The sequence below is a fragment of the Salmo trutta genome, chromosome 3 (genome assembly GCF_901001165.1).
Source record: "Salmo trutta chromosome 3, fSalTru1.1, whole genome shotgun sequence".
Classification (NCBI taxonomy): Eukaryota; Metazoa; Chordata; class Actinopteri; order Salmoniformes; family Salmonidae; genus Salmo; species Salmo trutta.
The window spans coordinates 35,419,146-35,433,928 of NC_042959.1; the positions used below are offsets into that span (position 1 = coordinate 35,419,146).

General features: G+C 43.5%; 1 protein-coding gene across 4 annotated transcripts in view; it reads left to right on the forward strand.

Moving 5' to 3' along the window:
- LOC115174407 (regulator of G-protein signaling 14) overlaps nt 1-14,678 on the forward strand; it is a 34,431-nt gene extending 19,753 nt beyond the window's left edge. For all 4 annotated transcript variants that reach the window (XM_029732920.1, XM_029732929.1, XM_029732924.1 and 1 more), the window contains exons 9-15: nt 1,758-1,976; nt 2,126-2,202; nt 11,193-11,319; nt 12,407-12,488; nt 13,121-13,161; nt 13,277-13,370; nt 13,556-14,678. In XM_029732920.1, the coding sequence (XP_029588780.1) occupies nt 1,758-1,976; nt 2,126-2,202; nt 11,193-11,319; nt 12,407-12,488; nt 13,121-13,161; nt 13,277-13,370; nt 13,556-13,851 (936 nt within the window). In that variant the 3' untranslated portion in view covers nt 13,852-14,678. The remainder of the gene's footprint in view (nt 1-1,757; nt 1,977-2,125; nt 2,203-11,192; nt 11,320-12,406; nt 12,489-13,120; nt 13,162-13,276; nt 13,371-13,555) is intronic.
- Nucleotides 14,679-14,783: the final 105 nt, after the last annotated feature.

Consider the following 14,783-nt stretch of genomic DNA (forward strand, 5'->3'; position numbering starts at 1 on the left):
TCTCACATAGGTATTTATTTTGTCCATGCGAGATAGGGCAGTGTGGAGTTCAATAGAGATTGCATCATGTGTGGATCTGTTAGCGCGGCATGCAAATTGGAGTAGGCCTAGGGTTTCTGGAATAATGGTGTTGATGTGAGCCATGACCAGCCTTTCAAAGCACTTCATGGCGGAGGCCGGGCCGTGTAGGAGCCAGGGAGGCACTGCCGTCAGGCAGGTAGACACAGCAGTAATCCCCCTCCACACTACCACCACCTCCATCACCCTGCCCCTGGTCTGAGGGACGGGGACTGGAGCGACCGTTCTGGATCAGAGAGGGAGGGAGAGAGAGAAGGTAGAGAGAGTGGGAGTGGGGGAAAGCGAAAAAGGGAGAGAGGGAAGAAGAGAGAGATGGGAGCAGGAGGAGAGAGGAGAAGAAGAAAGGGAGGAAATTAATAGACTTCTGCTTCCTGCTTTAATTTTAGCTTGTAAGCAGGAATCAGGAGGATAGAATTATGGTCAGATTTGCCAAATGGATTGTGAGGAAGAGCTTTGTACACATCTATGTGTGTGGAGTTAAGGTGGTTTAGAGTTTTTTCCCCTTTAGTTGCACATTTAACATGCTGATAGAAATTTGGTAAAACTGAATAAAGTTTCCCTGCATTAAAGTCATTGGCCACTAGGAGCACAGCCTCTGGATGAGCGTTTTTCCTGTTTGCTTATGGCGGAATACAGCTCATTGACCGTGGTCTTAGTGCCAGCATCGATCTGTGGTGGTATGTAGACAGCTATGAAACATACAGATGAAAATTCTCTAGGTACAGTAGTAAGTGTGGTATACAGCTTATCATCAGATACTTTGGGTATCTCAGAGGCCAGATTCTCCCTCTGTGTTTTGGCTCCAACAATAAGTGCCTCAGTCTTGCTTCCTGCTTTAATTTTTGCTTGTAAGCAGGAATCAGGAGGATAGAATTATGGTCAGATTTGCTAAATGGATTGTGAGGGAGAGCTTTGTACACATCTATGTGTGTGGAGTTAAGGTGGTTTAGAGTTTTTTCCCCTTTAGTTGCACATTTAATATGCTGATAGAAATTTGGTAAAACTGAATAAAGTTTCCCTGCATTAAAGTCATCGGCCACTAGGAGCGCCGTCTCTGGATGAGCGTTTTCCTGTTTGCTTATGGCGGAATACAGCTCATTGACTGTGGTCTTAGTGCCAGCATCGGTCTGTGGTGGTATGTAGACAGCTACGAAACATACAGATGAAAACCTTCTAGTTACAGTAGTAAGTGTGGTCTACAGCTTATCATCAGATACTTTGGATATCTCAGAGGCCAGATTCTCCCTCTGTGTTTTGACTCCAACAATAAGTGCCTCAGTCTTGTTTTGATTGAGTAGGAGGAAGTTGTGAGCCATCCAAGTATTTTAATCACTAATACAGTCTAATAATTTATCCGTGGAGCTAAAATCCTCTGGTGACACAGAAATGTAAAGATGTGTATCGGCTTCGTAGCAGTAAAAATAAATCCTGTGCTTTCTGATAACGCTGATAAATGCATCATACTGGGCTTGACTCTGTCATCTGGGCTGTGGGAGGAGATTACGGTGACATACCATATGTAGAAAAATATAGACTTGTATGATTAAGTGTATTCATTCCCTCCCTTTCTTCCTCTCCTCTCTCTTCCTGCTCCCATCTCTCTCTTCTTCCCTCTCTCCCTCTTTCGCTTTCCCCCACTCCTACTCTCTCTACCCTCTCTCCCTCCCTCTCTGATCCAGAATGGTCGCTCCAGTCCCCGTCCCTCAGACCAGGGGCAGGGTGATGGAGGTGGTGGTAGTGTGGAGGGGGGTTACTGCTGTGTCTACCTGCCTGACGGCAGTGCCTCCCTGGCTCCTACACGGCCCGGCCTCCCCCTAAGGGAAATGCTTTCAGGCCTCTGTGAGAAGAGAGGTTTCCCCATCAAAGACATCCTCATCTACCTCCACAGCAAGGACAGGGTGAGCCCAGGCCCGCACCCTCAGCTCAAGTCTCACTTTATCACCCCTTTTCAGGGACTGAGCTCTGGGGCGAGAGTTTTTTGTTATTGAAGTTCTATTCTATTCTATAGTGACGTTATCTATTGTTTGTGTATATGCTCTCCCTACAGCAGCCACTATCTCTGGAGCAGGACTGTTCAGTACTGAGGGACCAGCAGGTCTCCCTGGAGCTGAGGGTGACGTTTGCGTAAGTCAGTGCCTCTTCCTGTCTCACTCGCCATCAATGTATTTGTGGGTTTATGTGTTAGTGTGTGTGTGATGAATAAGTAAGCTGGTGCTCTGCTTCTAGCTCCTAAGCAACTTTGCAGTATTTCTATAGCCCAGGAAATGTTTTGTGTTATTACATACAGCCGGAAATAACTTTAGGATATCAGAGAGTTGGTAGCATTCTGACAAGAAATACAACTTTCCCGAATTGGGGTCCTTTGTTTGTACCCACCCAAGGCAATTGAACTTATCCCAGAGGCTGCTCCAGAGACGCCCCTGGTGGAGCGGAAGTATTCGGAGTGAACTTCTAGTCTGACTCAGGAGGTGTGTACACCATCCACCTCTCCTGAGTATATTACTCGCTAATATTTTGTCCTTGGACAATAAAGTAGATGAGCTCAGGGTGAGGATCTCCTTCCAGAGAGACATCAGGGACTGTAACATACTCTGTTTCATGGAATCATGGCTCTCTCAGGATATACTGTCCCCATCCATAAAGCCAGCTGGGTTCTCAGTACAGCGTGCAGACAGGATTAATAAAGAACTCTCCGGGAAGAAAAAAGGTGGTGGTGTATGTTTCATGAACCTATTAAGGATCTGCCCCTTTTGTTCAATTTTCACTTAAATGACATACCCAAATCTAACTGCCTGTAGCTCAGGACCTGAAGCAAGGAGATGCATATTCTTGATACCATTTGAAAGGAAGCACTTTAAAGTTTGTGGAAATGCTAAATTCATGTAGGAGAATATAACACATTAGATCTGGTAAAAGACAATACAAAGAAAAAAACATGCGTTTCTTTGTATTTTTGTACCATCATCTTTGAAATGCAAGAGGAAGGCCATAATGTATTATTCCAGCCAAGGCACAATTTAGATTTTGGTCATTAGTTGGCAGCACTGTATGTGCAAAGTTTTAGACTGATCCAACGAACCATTGGATTTCTGTTCAAAATGTTGTATCAAGACTGCCCAAATGTGACTAATTGGTTTATTAATACATTTTCATAACTGTGCACTCTCCTCAAACAATAGCATGGTATTCTTTCATTGTAATAGCTACTGTAAATTGGACAATGCCGTTAGATTAACAAGAATTTAAGCTTTCTGCCAATATCTGATATGTCTATGTCCTGGGAAATGTTCTTGTTACTTACAACCTCATGCTAATCACATTAACCTACGTTAGCTCAACCATCCCGCGGGGGACACACCGATCCTGTTGAGGGCTAGGGGGCAGTATTCGGAAGTTCGGATGACTGACATGCACAAAGTAAACTGCCTGTTACTCAGGCCCAGAAGCTAGGATATGCATGTAATTGGTAGTATTGGATAGAAAACACTCTGAAGTTTCTAAAACTGTTAAAATAATGTCTGTGAGCATAACAGAACTGATATGGCAGGCGAAAACCAGAGTAGAATCCATCCAGAATTTTTTGTTGTTGTTGAGGTCACCACCCATTGAAAATGCTTGTCTATGGGAAATTCAAAGGAAATCCACCCAGATTGCAGTTCCTATGGCTTCCACTAGCTGTCAACAGTCTTTAGAAAGGGTTTCAGCCTTGTTTTTTGAAAAATGAGCTAGAATTTGTAGTTTTTCAAGGTGACTCTCATTTGGACTGTAGTCTTGTGGTGCGCGTGGATGAGGGCGCGCACTTCGTTATTTATCTCCGGTATTGAACATACTATTCTCCGTCTTAAATTGTATTGTTTATTTACATATTAGTGTACTTGAGGATTGATTAGTAACATTGTTTGACTTGTTTGGACGAAGTTTACTGGTAACTTTTGGGATTGCTATGTCTGCATGTTGAACGACTGGAACGGGTGGATTACTGAATCAAATGCGCCAACTAAACTGACTTTTTTGGGATATAAAGAAGGACTTTATCGAACAAAACGACCATTTGTTGTGTAGCTGGGACCATTGGGATTGCAAACCGAGGAAGATCTTCAAAGTTAAGTGATTTATTATATCGCTATTTCTGACTTTTGTGACACCTCTGCTGGTTTGGAAAATGTTTTTAATGATTTTGTATGCGTGGCGCTGTCCTCAGATCATCGCATGGTATGCTTTCGCCGTAAAGCCTTTTTGAAATCTGACAAAGCGGCTGGATTAACAAGAAGTTAAGCTATTAAACGATGTATGACACTTGTATTTTCATGAATGTTTAATATTACGATTTTTGTTTTTTGAATTTTGTGCTCTGCAATTTCCCCGGATGTTGGCGAGGTGGGTCATTAGCGCCCCACCTAGCCCAAAAAGGGCTTTAGCCCCACCCGTCTCTTTAATGGTTGTTCTTAGCGCTCTGTCCTAACAACAACGATCAAGCACCCAAGCTAACTGGCTAATGTTGGCTAGCTTGCTAGCTTCTTTCAGACACAAATGAGAGGACTGCTCACTGACCATTTTACTCGCCCTAGCAGAGCTGGTTAGACTGTTTTTATGTTATCCAGAGCGTTGGTGACTGCAATTGGGCTTCTAGTAACAATTTATGCTTTTTTGCCAACCTTTACTGACACCGGCCATATTCAATGGGTGTTGAGCGTTCATAAATTCATCAGTTATTCTGCTCTCTGGCACACTCAGATGAGAGTGGATAGCCAGAGCGAATGTACCAGCTACGTCTATCCACTGTTGTCACAGTGACATTCTATTGAAATGGTTACTTGCATAATGGAGTCTTCTGTTAAGACATGTAGCTAGCTAGCTAGCTAGCTAGGTAAACAATTAACCAAAATCCCAACTCATGACGTTACTACCCAGCATGAATCTGCAGGTAGCCTACCAACCAGGTTCAATGTTAGCTAGCTAACATTAGGCTATAACTAGCAAAGCAAGTGTCTCTGAGATACAAATAATACGATCATACACGTAACGTTAGCTAGCGAGCCAGCCAGCTAATGTTAGCTAACTATCTAACAGTACACTTTAACTCGAAATGAAAACAACTTCCTGTCAAAATTAGAAACGTGTAATATCTGAAAATGTAGCTAGCTAGACTATCTTACCTGTGCTCTGAAATCGGAGCATATAGCCAGAGCTAATTTACCAGCTATGTCTATCAACAGTCGTCGCGGTAACATTCTATTGAAATGGTTAATTGCATAGTGGAGTCTTTTGTTAAGACATGTATCTAGCTAGCTTGCTAAACAATGAACCACAATCACAACTTATGCTGTTACTACCCTGCATGAATCTGCAGGGAGCTAACCAACCAGATTCAATGTTAGCTAGCTAACATTAGGCTATAACTAGCAAAGCAAATGGCTCTGAGATACGAATAATAAGACCATACATGTAACATTAGCTAGTGAGCCAGCAAACTAACATTAGCTAGCTAGCTAGCCAGCTAACATTAGCTAGCTAACAGTAGACTTTACTTGAAATGAAAATGACTTTCTGCCAAAATTCGAAAGCGTAATATCTGAAAATGTAGCTAGATAGACTATCTTACCCGTATACATCATGGATGGACACCTCTCCCTGTCACGGATGCCATGGTTGCCCTTAGTTTTAAGATGTAATCCAGAGATGTGTTTTCTCCATCACCTTAGCTATCATAATCTAATTCCACTGATTTCAAAACTCGGTCCTCCAGAAAGTGGAGAGCAACACTTATGCAGTTCTACTACGGGATAATTTTTTTTAAATGCAGCGTTAGACAGGATTACCTACACATACTGACCAGCTCAAATGGAGAGAAGCATGCTTTATGGCAGACCAATTCAAACTCATCTCTCGGCATGTCCTGCCCACTCATTATCTCAGCCAATCATGGCAAGCGGGAAGGTTGCTAACTTTTTCTGTGGCAAAACAAACTGGGCTCCTAATTTAACAATTTTATTCAAATTTACAGATTGCATAAAAGTTTGTTATTAAGGCACATGAAACTTCACATGTTCCACAAGGGATTTCTGCAAAAAAATGCATTTTGATTTAAACAAAGTTTACACAACATACGCCTAGTTTCCTGAGATCAGACACAAATGAACTTTTAACAAGGCACATCTGTTAATTGAAATGCATTCCAGGTGACTACTTCATGAAGCTGGTTGAGGGAATGAGTAGGTGTCCAAACTTTTGACTGGTACTGTATATGATGGGATGTACAGACATTATGGACAGTATGTGGATAGAGTATTTAGTATATCTGTAGAATACACAGGATAGAATAGTATATATGTACAGCAATAGTTTAATAGGATGGCATTGACTAGAATAGAGTCTATACATACGAAGTGGGTAAAACAGTGTGTGAACATTATTAAAGTGACCAGTGTTGCATTATTAAAGTAACCAGTGATTCCATGTCTATGTACAAAGGCAGCAGCCTCTAAGGTGCAGGATTGGGTAACCGGGTGGTAGCCGGCTAGTGACATTGACTAAGTTCAGGGCACGGTACTGGGTGAAGGCTGGCTAGTGATGGCTATTTAACAGTCTGATGGCCTTTGTCCCAGCTTTGATGCACCTGTACTGACCTCGCCTTCTGAATGATAGCAGGGTGAACAGACCGTGGCTCGGGTGGTTGATGTCCTTGATTATCTTTTTGACCTTCCTGTGACATCTTGCGGCTGTAGGTGCCCTGGAGGGCAGGCAGTGTGCCCTCGTAGATGCATTGGGCAGACCGCACCACCCTCTGGAGTGCCCTGCGGTTGCAGGCGGTGCAGTTTCCGTATCAGGCGGTGCATTTGCCATACCAAGCGGTGATACAGCCCAACAGGATGCTCTATAAAATTTGGTGAGGGTCTTAGGGGCTAAGGCGTGCGCGGCCACGCATTCATGGGTGAACATCGAGTACAAGAGGGGGCTGAGCACGCACCCTTGTGGGGCCCCTGTGTTGAGAATCAGCATTGGGAGTGCTATGTCAGGAAGTCCAGGACCCAGTTGCATAGGGCAGGGTTCAGACCCAGGGCCCTGAGCTTAATGATGAGCTTGGAGGGTACTATGGTGTTAAAGGCTGAGCTGTAGTCAATGAACAACATTCTTACATAGGTATTCCTCTTGTCCAGATGGGATAGGGCAGTGTGCAGTCCGATGGAGATTGCATCATCTGTGGATCTATTGGGGTGGTATGCAAATTGAAGTGGGTCTAAGGTGTCGGGTAAGGTGGAGGTGATATGATCCCTAACTAGCCTCTCAAAGAACTTCATGATGACTGAAGTGAGTGCTAAGAGGCGATAGCCATTTAGTTCAGTTACCTTTGCTTTCTTGGGTACATCTTGGGGACATCTTGAAGCAAGTGGGAACAGAAAACTGGGATAGGGGAGAGATTGAATATATCCGTAAACACTCCAGCCAGCTCGTCTGCGCATGCTCTGAGAACGCAGCTAGGGATGCCGTCTGGGCCAGGAGCCTTGCGATGGTTAAAACATGCTTAAATGTCTTACTCACATCGGCCATGGAGAACGAGAGCCCACAGTCCCCGGGAGCGGCCCACGTTGGTGGCACTGTGTTATCCTCAAAGTGGGCGAGGAAGGTGTTTATCTTATACGGGAGCAAGACATTGGTGTCCGCGACATGGCTGGTTTTCACTTTGTAACCCGTCTCGAGTCCCTGCCACTTATGTCTCGTGTCTGAGACATTGAATTGCGACTACACTTTGTCTCTGTGCTGATGTTTTTCCTGTTTGATAACATAACTGCACTGAACCTATTCAACCATATTCCCAGTCACCTTGCCGTGGTTAAATGCGGGTGTTCGCACTTTCAGTTTTGCGCAAATCTACAGTTTGTGGTTTGGGAAGATTTTAATAGTCACAGTGGGAACAACATCCCCTATACACGTCCTGATGAACACCGTGTCAGTGTATACGTCTATGTTATTCTCAGAGGCAACCCAAAATATACTGCTCAAAAAAATAAAGGGAAAACTTAAACAACACATCCTAGATCTGAATGAAAGAAATAATCTTATTAAATACTTTTTTCTTTACATAGTTGAATGTGCTGACAACAAAATCACACAAAAATAATCAATGGAAATCCAATTTATCAACCCATGGAGGTCTGGATTTGGAGTCACACTCAAAATTAAAGTGGAAAACCACACTACAGGCTGATCCAACTTTGATGTAATGTCCTTAAAACAAGTCAAAATGAGGCTCAGTAGTGTGTGTGGCCTCCACGTGCCCGTATGACCTCCCTACAACGCCTGGGCATGCTCCTGATGAGGTGGCGGATGGTCTCTTGAGGGATCTCCTCCCAGACCTGGACTAAAGCATCCGCCAACTCCTGGACAGTCTGTGGTGCAACGTGGCGTTGGTGGATGGAGCGAGACATGATGTCCCAGATGTGCTCAATTGGATTCAGGTCTGGGGAACGGGCGGGCCATTCCATAGCATCAATGCCTTCCTCTTGCAGGAACTGCTGACACACTCCAGCCACATGAGGTCAAATCAAATCAAATCAAATCAAGGTCTAGCATTGTCTTGCATTAGGAGGAACCCAGGGCCAACCGCACCAACATATGGTCTCACAAGGGGTCTGAGGATCTCATCTCGGTACCTAATGGCAGTCAGGCTACCTCTGGCGAGCACATGGAGGGCTGTGCGGCCCCCCAAAGAAATGCCACCCCACACCATGACTGACCCACCACCAAACCGGTCATGCTGGAGGATGTTGCAGGCAGCAGAACGTTCTCCACGGCGTCTCCAGACTCTGTCACGTCTGTCACGCGCTCAGTGTGAACCTGCTTTCATCTGTGAAGAGCACAGGGCGCCAGTGGCGAATTTGCCACTCTTGGTGTTCTCTGGCAAATGCCAAACGTCCTGCACGGTGTTAGGCTGTAAGCACAACCCACACCTGTGGACGTCGGGCCCTCATACCACCCTCATGGAGTCTGTTTCTGACCGTTTGAGCAGACACATGCACATTTGTGGCCTGCTGGAGGTCATTTTGCAGGGCTCTGGCAGTGCTTCTCCTGCTCCTCCTTGCACAAAGGCGGAGGTAGCGGTCCTGCTGCTGGGTTGTTGCCCTCCTACGGCCTCCTCCACATCTCCTGATGTACTGGCCTGTCTCCTGGTAGCACCTCCATGCTCTGGACACTACGCTGACAGACACAGCAAACCTTCTTGCCACAGCTCGCATTGATGTGCCATCCTGGATGAGCTGCACTACCTGAGCCACTTGTTGTGTGGGTTGTAGACTCCGTCTCATGCTACCACTAGAGTGAAAGCACCGCCAGCATTCAAAAGTGACCAAAACATCAGCCAGGAAGCATAGGAACTGAGAAGTGGTCTGTGGTCCCCACCTGCAGAACCACTCCTTTATTGGGGGTGTCTTGATAATTGCCTATAATTTCCACCTGTTGTCTATTCCATTTGCACAACAGCATGTGAAATTTATTGTCAATCAGTGTTGCTTCCTAAGTGGACAGTTTGATTTCACAGAAGTGTGATTGACTTGGAGTTACATTGTGTTGTTTAAGTGTTCCCTTTATTTTTTTGAGCAGTGTATATCCCAGTCCACGTGATCAAAACAATCTTAAAGCATGGATTCCGATTGGTCAGACCAGTGTTGAATAGACCTTAGCATGTGTATTTCCTGTTTGAGTTTCTGCCTATAGGAAGCGAGGAGCAGAATGGAGTCATGATCTGTTTTGCCAAAGGGAGGGTGGGGGAGGGCCTTGTAGCCATCCCGGAAGGGAGAATAATAATGATTGAGAGTTTTTGATGTGCGAGTACTACAGGCAATGTGTTGATAGAATTTCAGTAGTGTTTTCCTCATATTTGCTTTGTTAAATTCCCCAGCTACAGTAAATGCCGCCTTAGGATTTTCAGTTTCCAGTTTGCACAAAGTCCAGTGTAGTTCCTTGAGGGCCGTCCTGGTATCAGCTTGAGGGGGAATATACACGGCTGTGACTATAACCGAAGACAATTCTCTTGGCATTTGATTGTGAGGTATTCTAGGTCGGGTGAACAAAAGGACTTGAGTTCCTGTACGTTGTCACAATCACACCATGAGTAGTTAAGAGGGTGTGAACGATGCTGAATGGGTGTATACAAATAAGAGCTCTCCAGTAGGTACCAAAACATTCCAAGGCCATTTTCTCAAAAGTGAGGTTACAACTTTTAAAGCAGAATTACTTTCCCATTGTTCCTCAAATGCAGTGTATGATATACCATTTTGTAGCTCTGTGTCTCTGCTTTTATCCAATGAAAAAACACAATTTAAATTTCTTTATGCGTTTGAGCCAATCAGTTGTGTTGTGACAAGGTAGGGGTGGTATACAGAAGATAGCTCTTTTTGGCAAAAGACAAAGTTCATATTATGGCAAGAACAGCTCAAATAAGCAAAGAGAAACAACAGCCCATCATTACTTTAAGACAAGAAGGTCAGTCAATGCCTCCACAATCAACTGACCTCAACCCAATTGAGATGAGTTGGAGCGCAGAGTGAAGGAAAGCAGCCAACAAGTGCTCAGCATATGTGCGAACTCCTTCAAGACTGTTGGAAAAGCATTCCAGGTGAAGCTGGTTGAGAAAATGCCAAGTGTGCAAAGCTGACATCAAGGCAAAGGTTGGCTACTTTGAAGAATCTCAAATCTAAAATATGTTTTGATTTATTTAACACTTTTTTAGTTACTACATGATTCCATATGTGATATTTCATAGTTTTGATGTCTTCACTATTATTCTACAATGTAGAAAATAGTAAAAATAAAGAAAAACCCTAGAATGAGTAGGTGTGTCCAAACTTTTGAATGGTACCGTAAATCTTTTTATACTCTGGATTCCGACATTGCTCATCCTAATAATTATGTATTTGTTAATTCCATTATTTTTATTTTAGATCTGTGTGCATTGTTGTGAATTGTTAGATATTACTGCCTGCTGGAGCTAGGAACACAAGCATTTTGCTACATCTGCAATAACTTCTGCTAAATGTATGTATGCCACCAATAACATTTGATTTGATTTGTGTACTGTTTCTGAATATGTATTGTATATTGCTGTGTGTGTGTTTCAGGTTGGAGGTGGTTTTCACTGGTAAGACATTCGACATCATGGTGAAGTCCAGTAAGACTCTGCTGGATGCCCTTTCTATGGTACTACAGAAACACCAACTCAGAACACATGAGGCCATGGTCACCATGGTGAGGACTGTGTGTGTGTGTGCGTGTGTGTGTGTTATAGAATGTCTTGAGTGAATATGTATTGGTATTTGGTATTTTATTAGGATCCCCATTAGCTGTTGCTAAAAGCAGCAGCTACTCTTCCTGGGGTCCACACAAAACATGAAACATAATACAGAATGACATAATACAGAACATCAATAGACAAGAACAGCTCAAGCACAGAACTACATACATTTTTAAAAAATGGCACACTTAGCCTACAATAGGCACACGTAGCATACACACAAACTATCTAGGTCAAATAGGGGAGAGGCGTTGTGGCGCGAGGTGTTGCTTTATCTGTTTTTTTAAACCAAGTTGGCTGTTTATTTGAGCAATATGAGATGGAAGGAAGTTCCATGCAATAAGGGCTCTATATAATACTGTACGCTTTCTTGAATTTGTTCTGGATTTGGGGACTGTGAAAAGACCCCTGGTGGCATGTCTGGTGGGATAAGTGTGTGTGTCAGATCTGTGTGTAAGTTGACAATGCAAACAATTTGGGATTTTCAACACATTAATGTTTCTTATAAAAAGAAGAAGTGATTCAGTCAGTCTCTCCTCAACTCTTAGCCAAGAGAGACTGGCATGCATAGTATTTATATCAGCCCTCTGATTACAATTAAGAGAAAAACGTGCTGCTCTGTTCTGGGCCAGCTGCAGCTTAACTAGGTCTTTCCTTGCAGCACTGGACCACAAGACTGAACAATAATCAAGATTAGACAAAACTAGAGCCTGCAGAACTTGCTTTTTGGACTGTGGTGTCAAAAAAGCAGAGCATCTCTTTATTACGGCCAGACCTCTCCCCATCTTTACAACCATTGAATCTATATGTTTTGACCATGGCAGTTTACAATCTAAGGTAACGCCAAGTAATGTAGTTTCCTCAACTTGTTCAACAGCCACAACATTCCTTACCAAATTCATCTGAGGTCTAGCACTTAAGGAATGATTTCTACCAAATGCAATGCTCTTAGTTTTAGAGATGTTCAGGACCAGTTTATTACTGAGAAAGTGTGTGTGTGAGAGAAAGTGTCTGTGTGTGATCATATGTCCTGTTTTGCAGAGTGGGAGTGATGTGCCACTGAGCATGAGCACCAATGTGTTCAAACTGGCCAATAAGACGCTACAGCTCTACAAGGTCAAAGGTGAATACATACTGATTAGCCCACACATGTTAACTAGTTCTTTGTCCCATGATGCAAATAATAATGGACAGGATTCAGGGCATTGTAGTGCTGGGGTTGTGTAATCTCACTTGTTTTCCAGTCCAGTTAAACTCAGTTATATTATCAGCTATGTACAGTGTTTTATTTCCTTCTCTGTTTTTCTAATGGAGAAGACACTGGCATCAATTCCTTCTCTGGCTCTTTCTATTCCGCCTGCCCGTACACTATTTCTTTTTTCTTTCTTTCTCTCTCTCTCTCTCTTTCCTCTCTCTCTCTCTCTCTCTCTCTCTTAGATGTCTGAGTACATTTGGCTTGTTGAGTGCTGTGTCACTGTGAGTTCACTCACCTCCTCTCTCTACTGCTCTGGGACCAGAACTGCCTTCACTTTGGATATGTGGTCACTCGCTGAGGCCTACTCATTACTCATGAGAAAGAGAGACTAGGAGATACTGAGGAGAAAGGGACTGGGGAAGGGGGGGGGGTTATTCTAGCTTCTTCTGGGAAAAGCGCCTTTTAAGTGACTGATGTCAGGGTTTTGCCTTATGTCAAACTCCATAACATGTACAGTAGCCTGCCTATAACTGACTATTGTTGTTGTGTTGTCTTTACAGTTAGCAGTTCCAGGGTCAGTGGCTCAACTCCAGTCACACAGGTGAGTCCTGCATAGTGATGGCCAGTTCGCATGGTAAGGAAAAAGTTCTGGCCCTACTCATGTGTCCAGAGCTTAGCATGTGAAGTATTTGTCTGTTCTTCTGAACCATTTCCAGGGTCAAGCTACATCTCCGGTAGGCCCAGAGGTCCGTGTGTCCCCTCAGGCAGCCAACCCCAAGCCCAGGGTCAGGAAGAACCAAGAGATGGATGGTACGAGTCAGAACAATTGGGTCATGGCTTATTTACTGCGCCTCTCTAGGACTAAACCCTGCAGACTTCCTAATAGCTGTAACAATAACCTTTTAGTCTCACCTTAGCCCTAATTTGAGACAAACTGTTTATATTTCTCTATTCTTTCTTTCGCCACTTTTCCCATCCCTGTGTCTCTCTCTCAGCGATGATAGAGCTGTTGTCCAGAGCACAGGCCTGTCGGGTGGATGACCAGAGAGGCCTGCTGACCAAGGAACACCTAGAGCTGCCCCAGTTCCTCTTGAAACCCCCTACCCAGGACCAGGAGACACAACAGGGGGAGGATGGAGAGGTTGCAGGGGGACAGGGGGCCCCCTCAGACATTAAAGAGGAGTCAGATAACCAACCCACCACCTCCTCCACTCCCATCCCTGTTGGAGCAGCAGAGTCAGGAGAGTGTGTAACAGACTCATCAGGTTCCAAACACATAGGTTCAAAATAAACAAGTGTCTGAGAGAGAATGTTTTTTATAAGTGTCACTTTTACTTTGTGTACCTGGTGTACCCATTTTACTGTGTGTGTGTGTGTGTGTGTGTGTGTGTGTGTGTCTGTGAACATGCTGAGGTCAGGTTTGGTCAAGGGATGTTGACACATGTAGCAATTCATCCTGTTTAAAGATTGTTTATCAAAGATTATAAGTTGTGCACAGGAAGTCCACAACTATTAAGAGACCTAGTCAAGCACTTTTGCTTATGATTGTCTGAATAAGGTCAGCGTCCAATGTGTTATCACTGTCTCTGCTACGAAACTGCATTAACTCTATTGTTTGTTTTAATCCTCAATGTCAAAGGTACAATATGTCATGATATGAAGGATCTATTATAGCTTCCAATTCTTCCCTTGAAGTCTGATAAAAAAAAACACTGTTTTGTTTTTCGATGAAGGAATTACTTTCAAACGGGTCTTTCATATTTTGGGGTATTTTACTTATCACAATATTTAAGTTGAACTAATAGTACTTTTAGTCCATTTTTTCTAGTGTGTGATTTGGTATTTAATTAAAGTGTTTGGTATTTAGCATTTTGAGAACTTTTCTCTCTTGTGAAAGTTTGATATTTAATTTAATTGATTCATTGGCATTTAATACTTATGAGCACATTTTTGTTTCTTTGCTGTGTTTTCACTTTGAATGCCAGGTCTCCTGTGACGGCCAATCCTTTTCTCACTGTGTTATCAGAGTGCTACTCAGGGTCAAACTTCAGTGTTAACCTATAATGCTCTCATGCATTGTACAGTGCATGAATAAATTATGTGGTATTGATCTAATTTACCTCTGTAGCTGACTGTTTACTCTCTCACATCCACCGCAGAGTAAGCTCTTGTGGACAGACTACGTAACATAAACAGTAATCGAGCATCTGATGCTGTTACGCA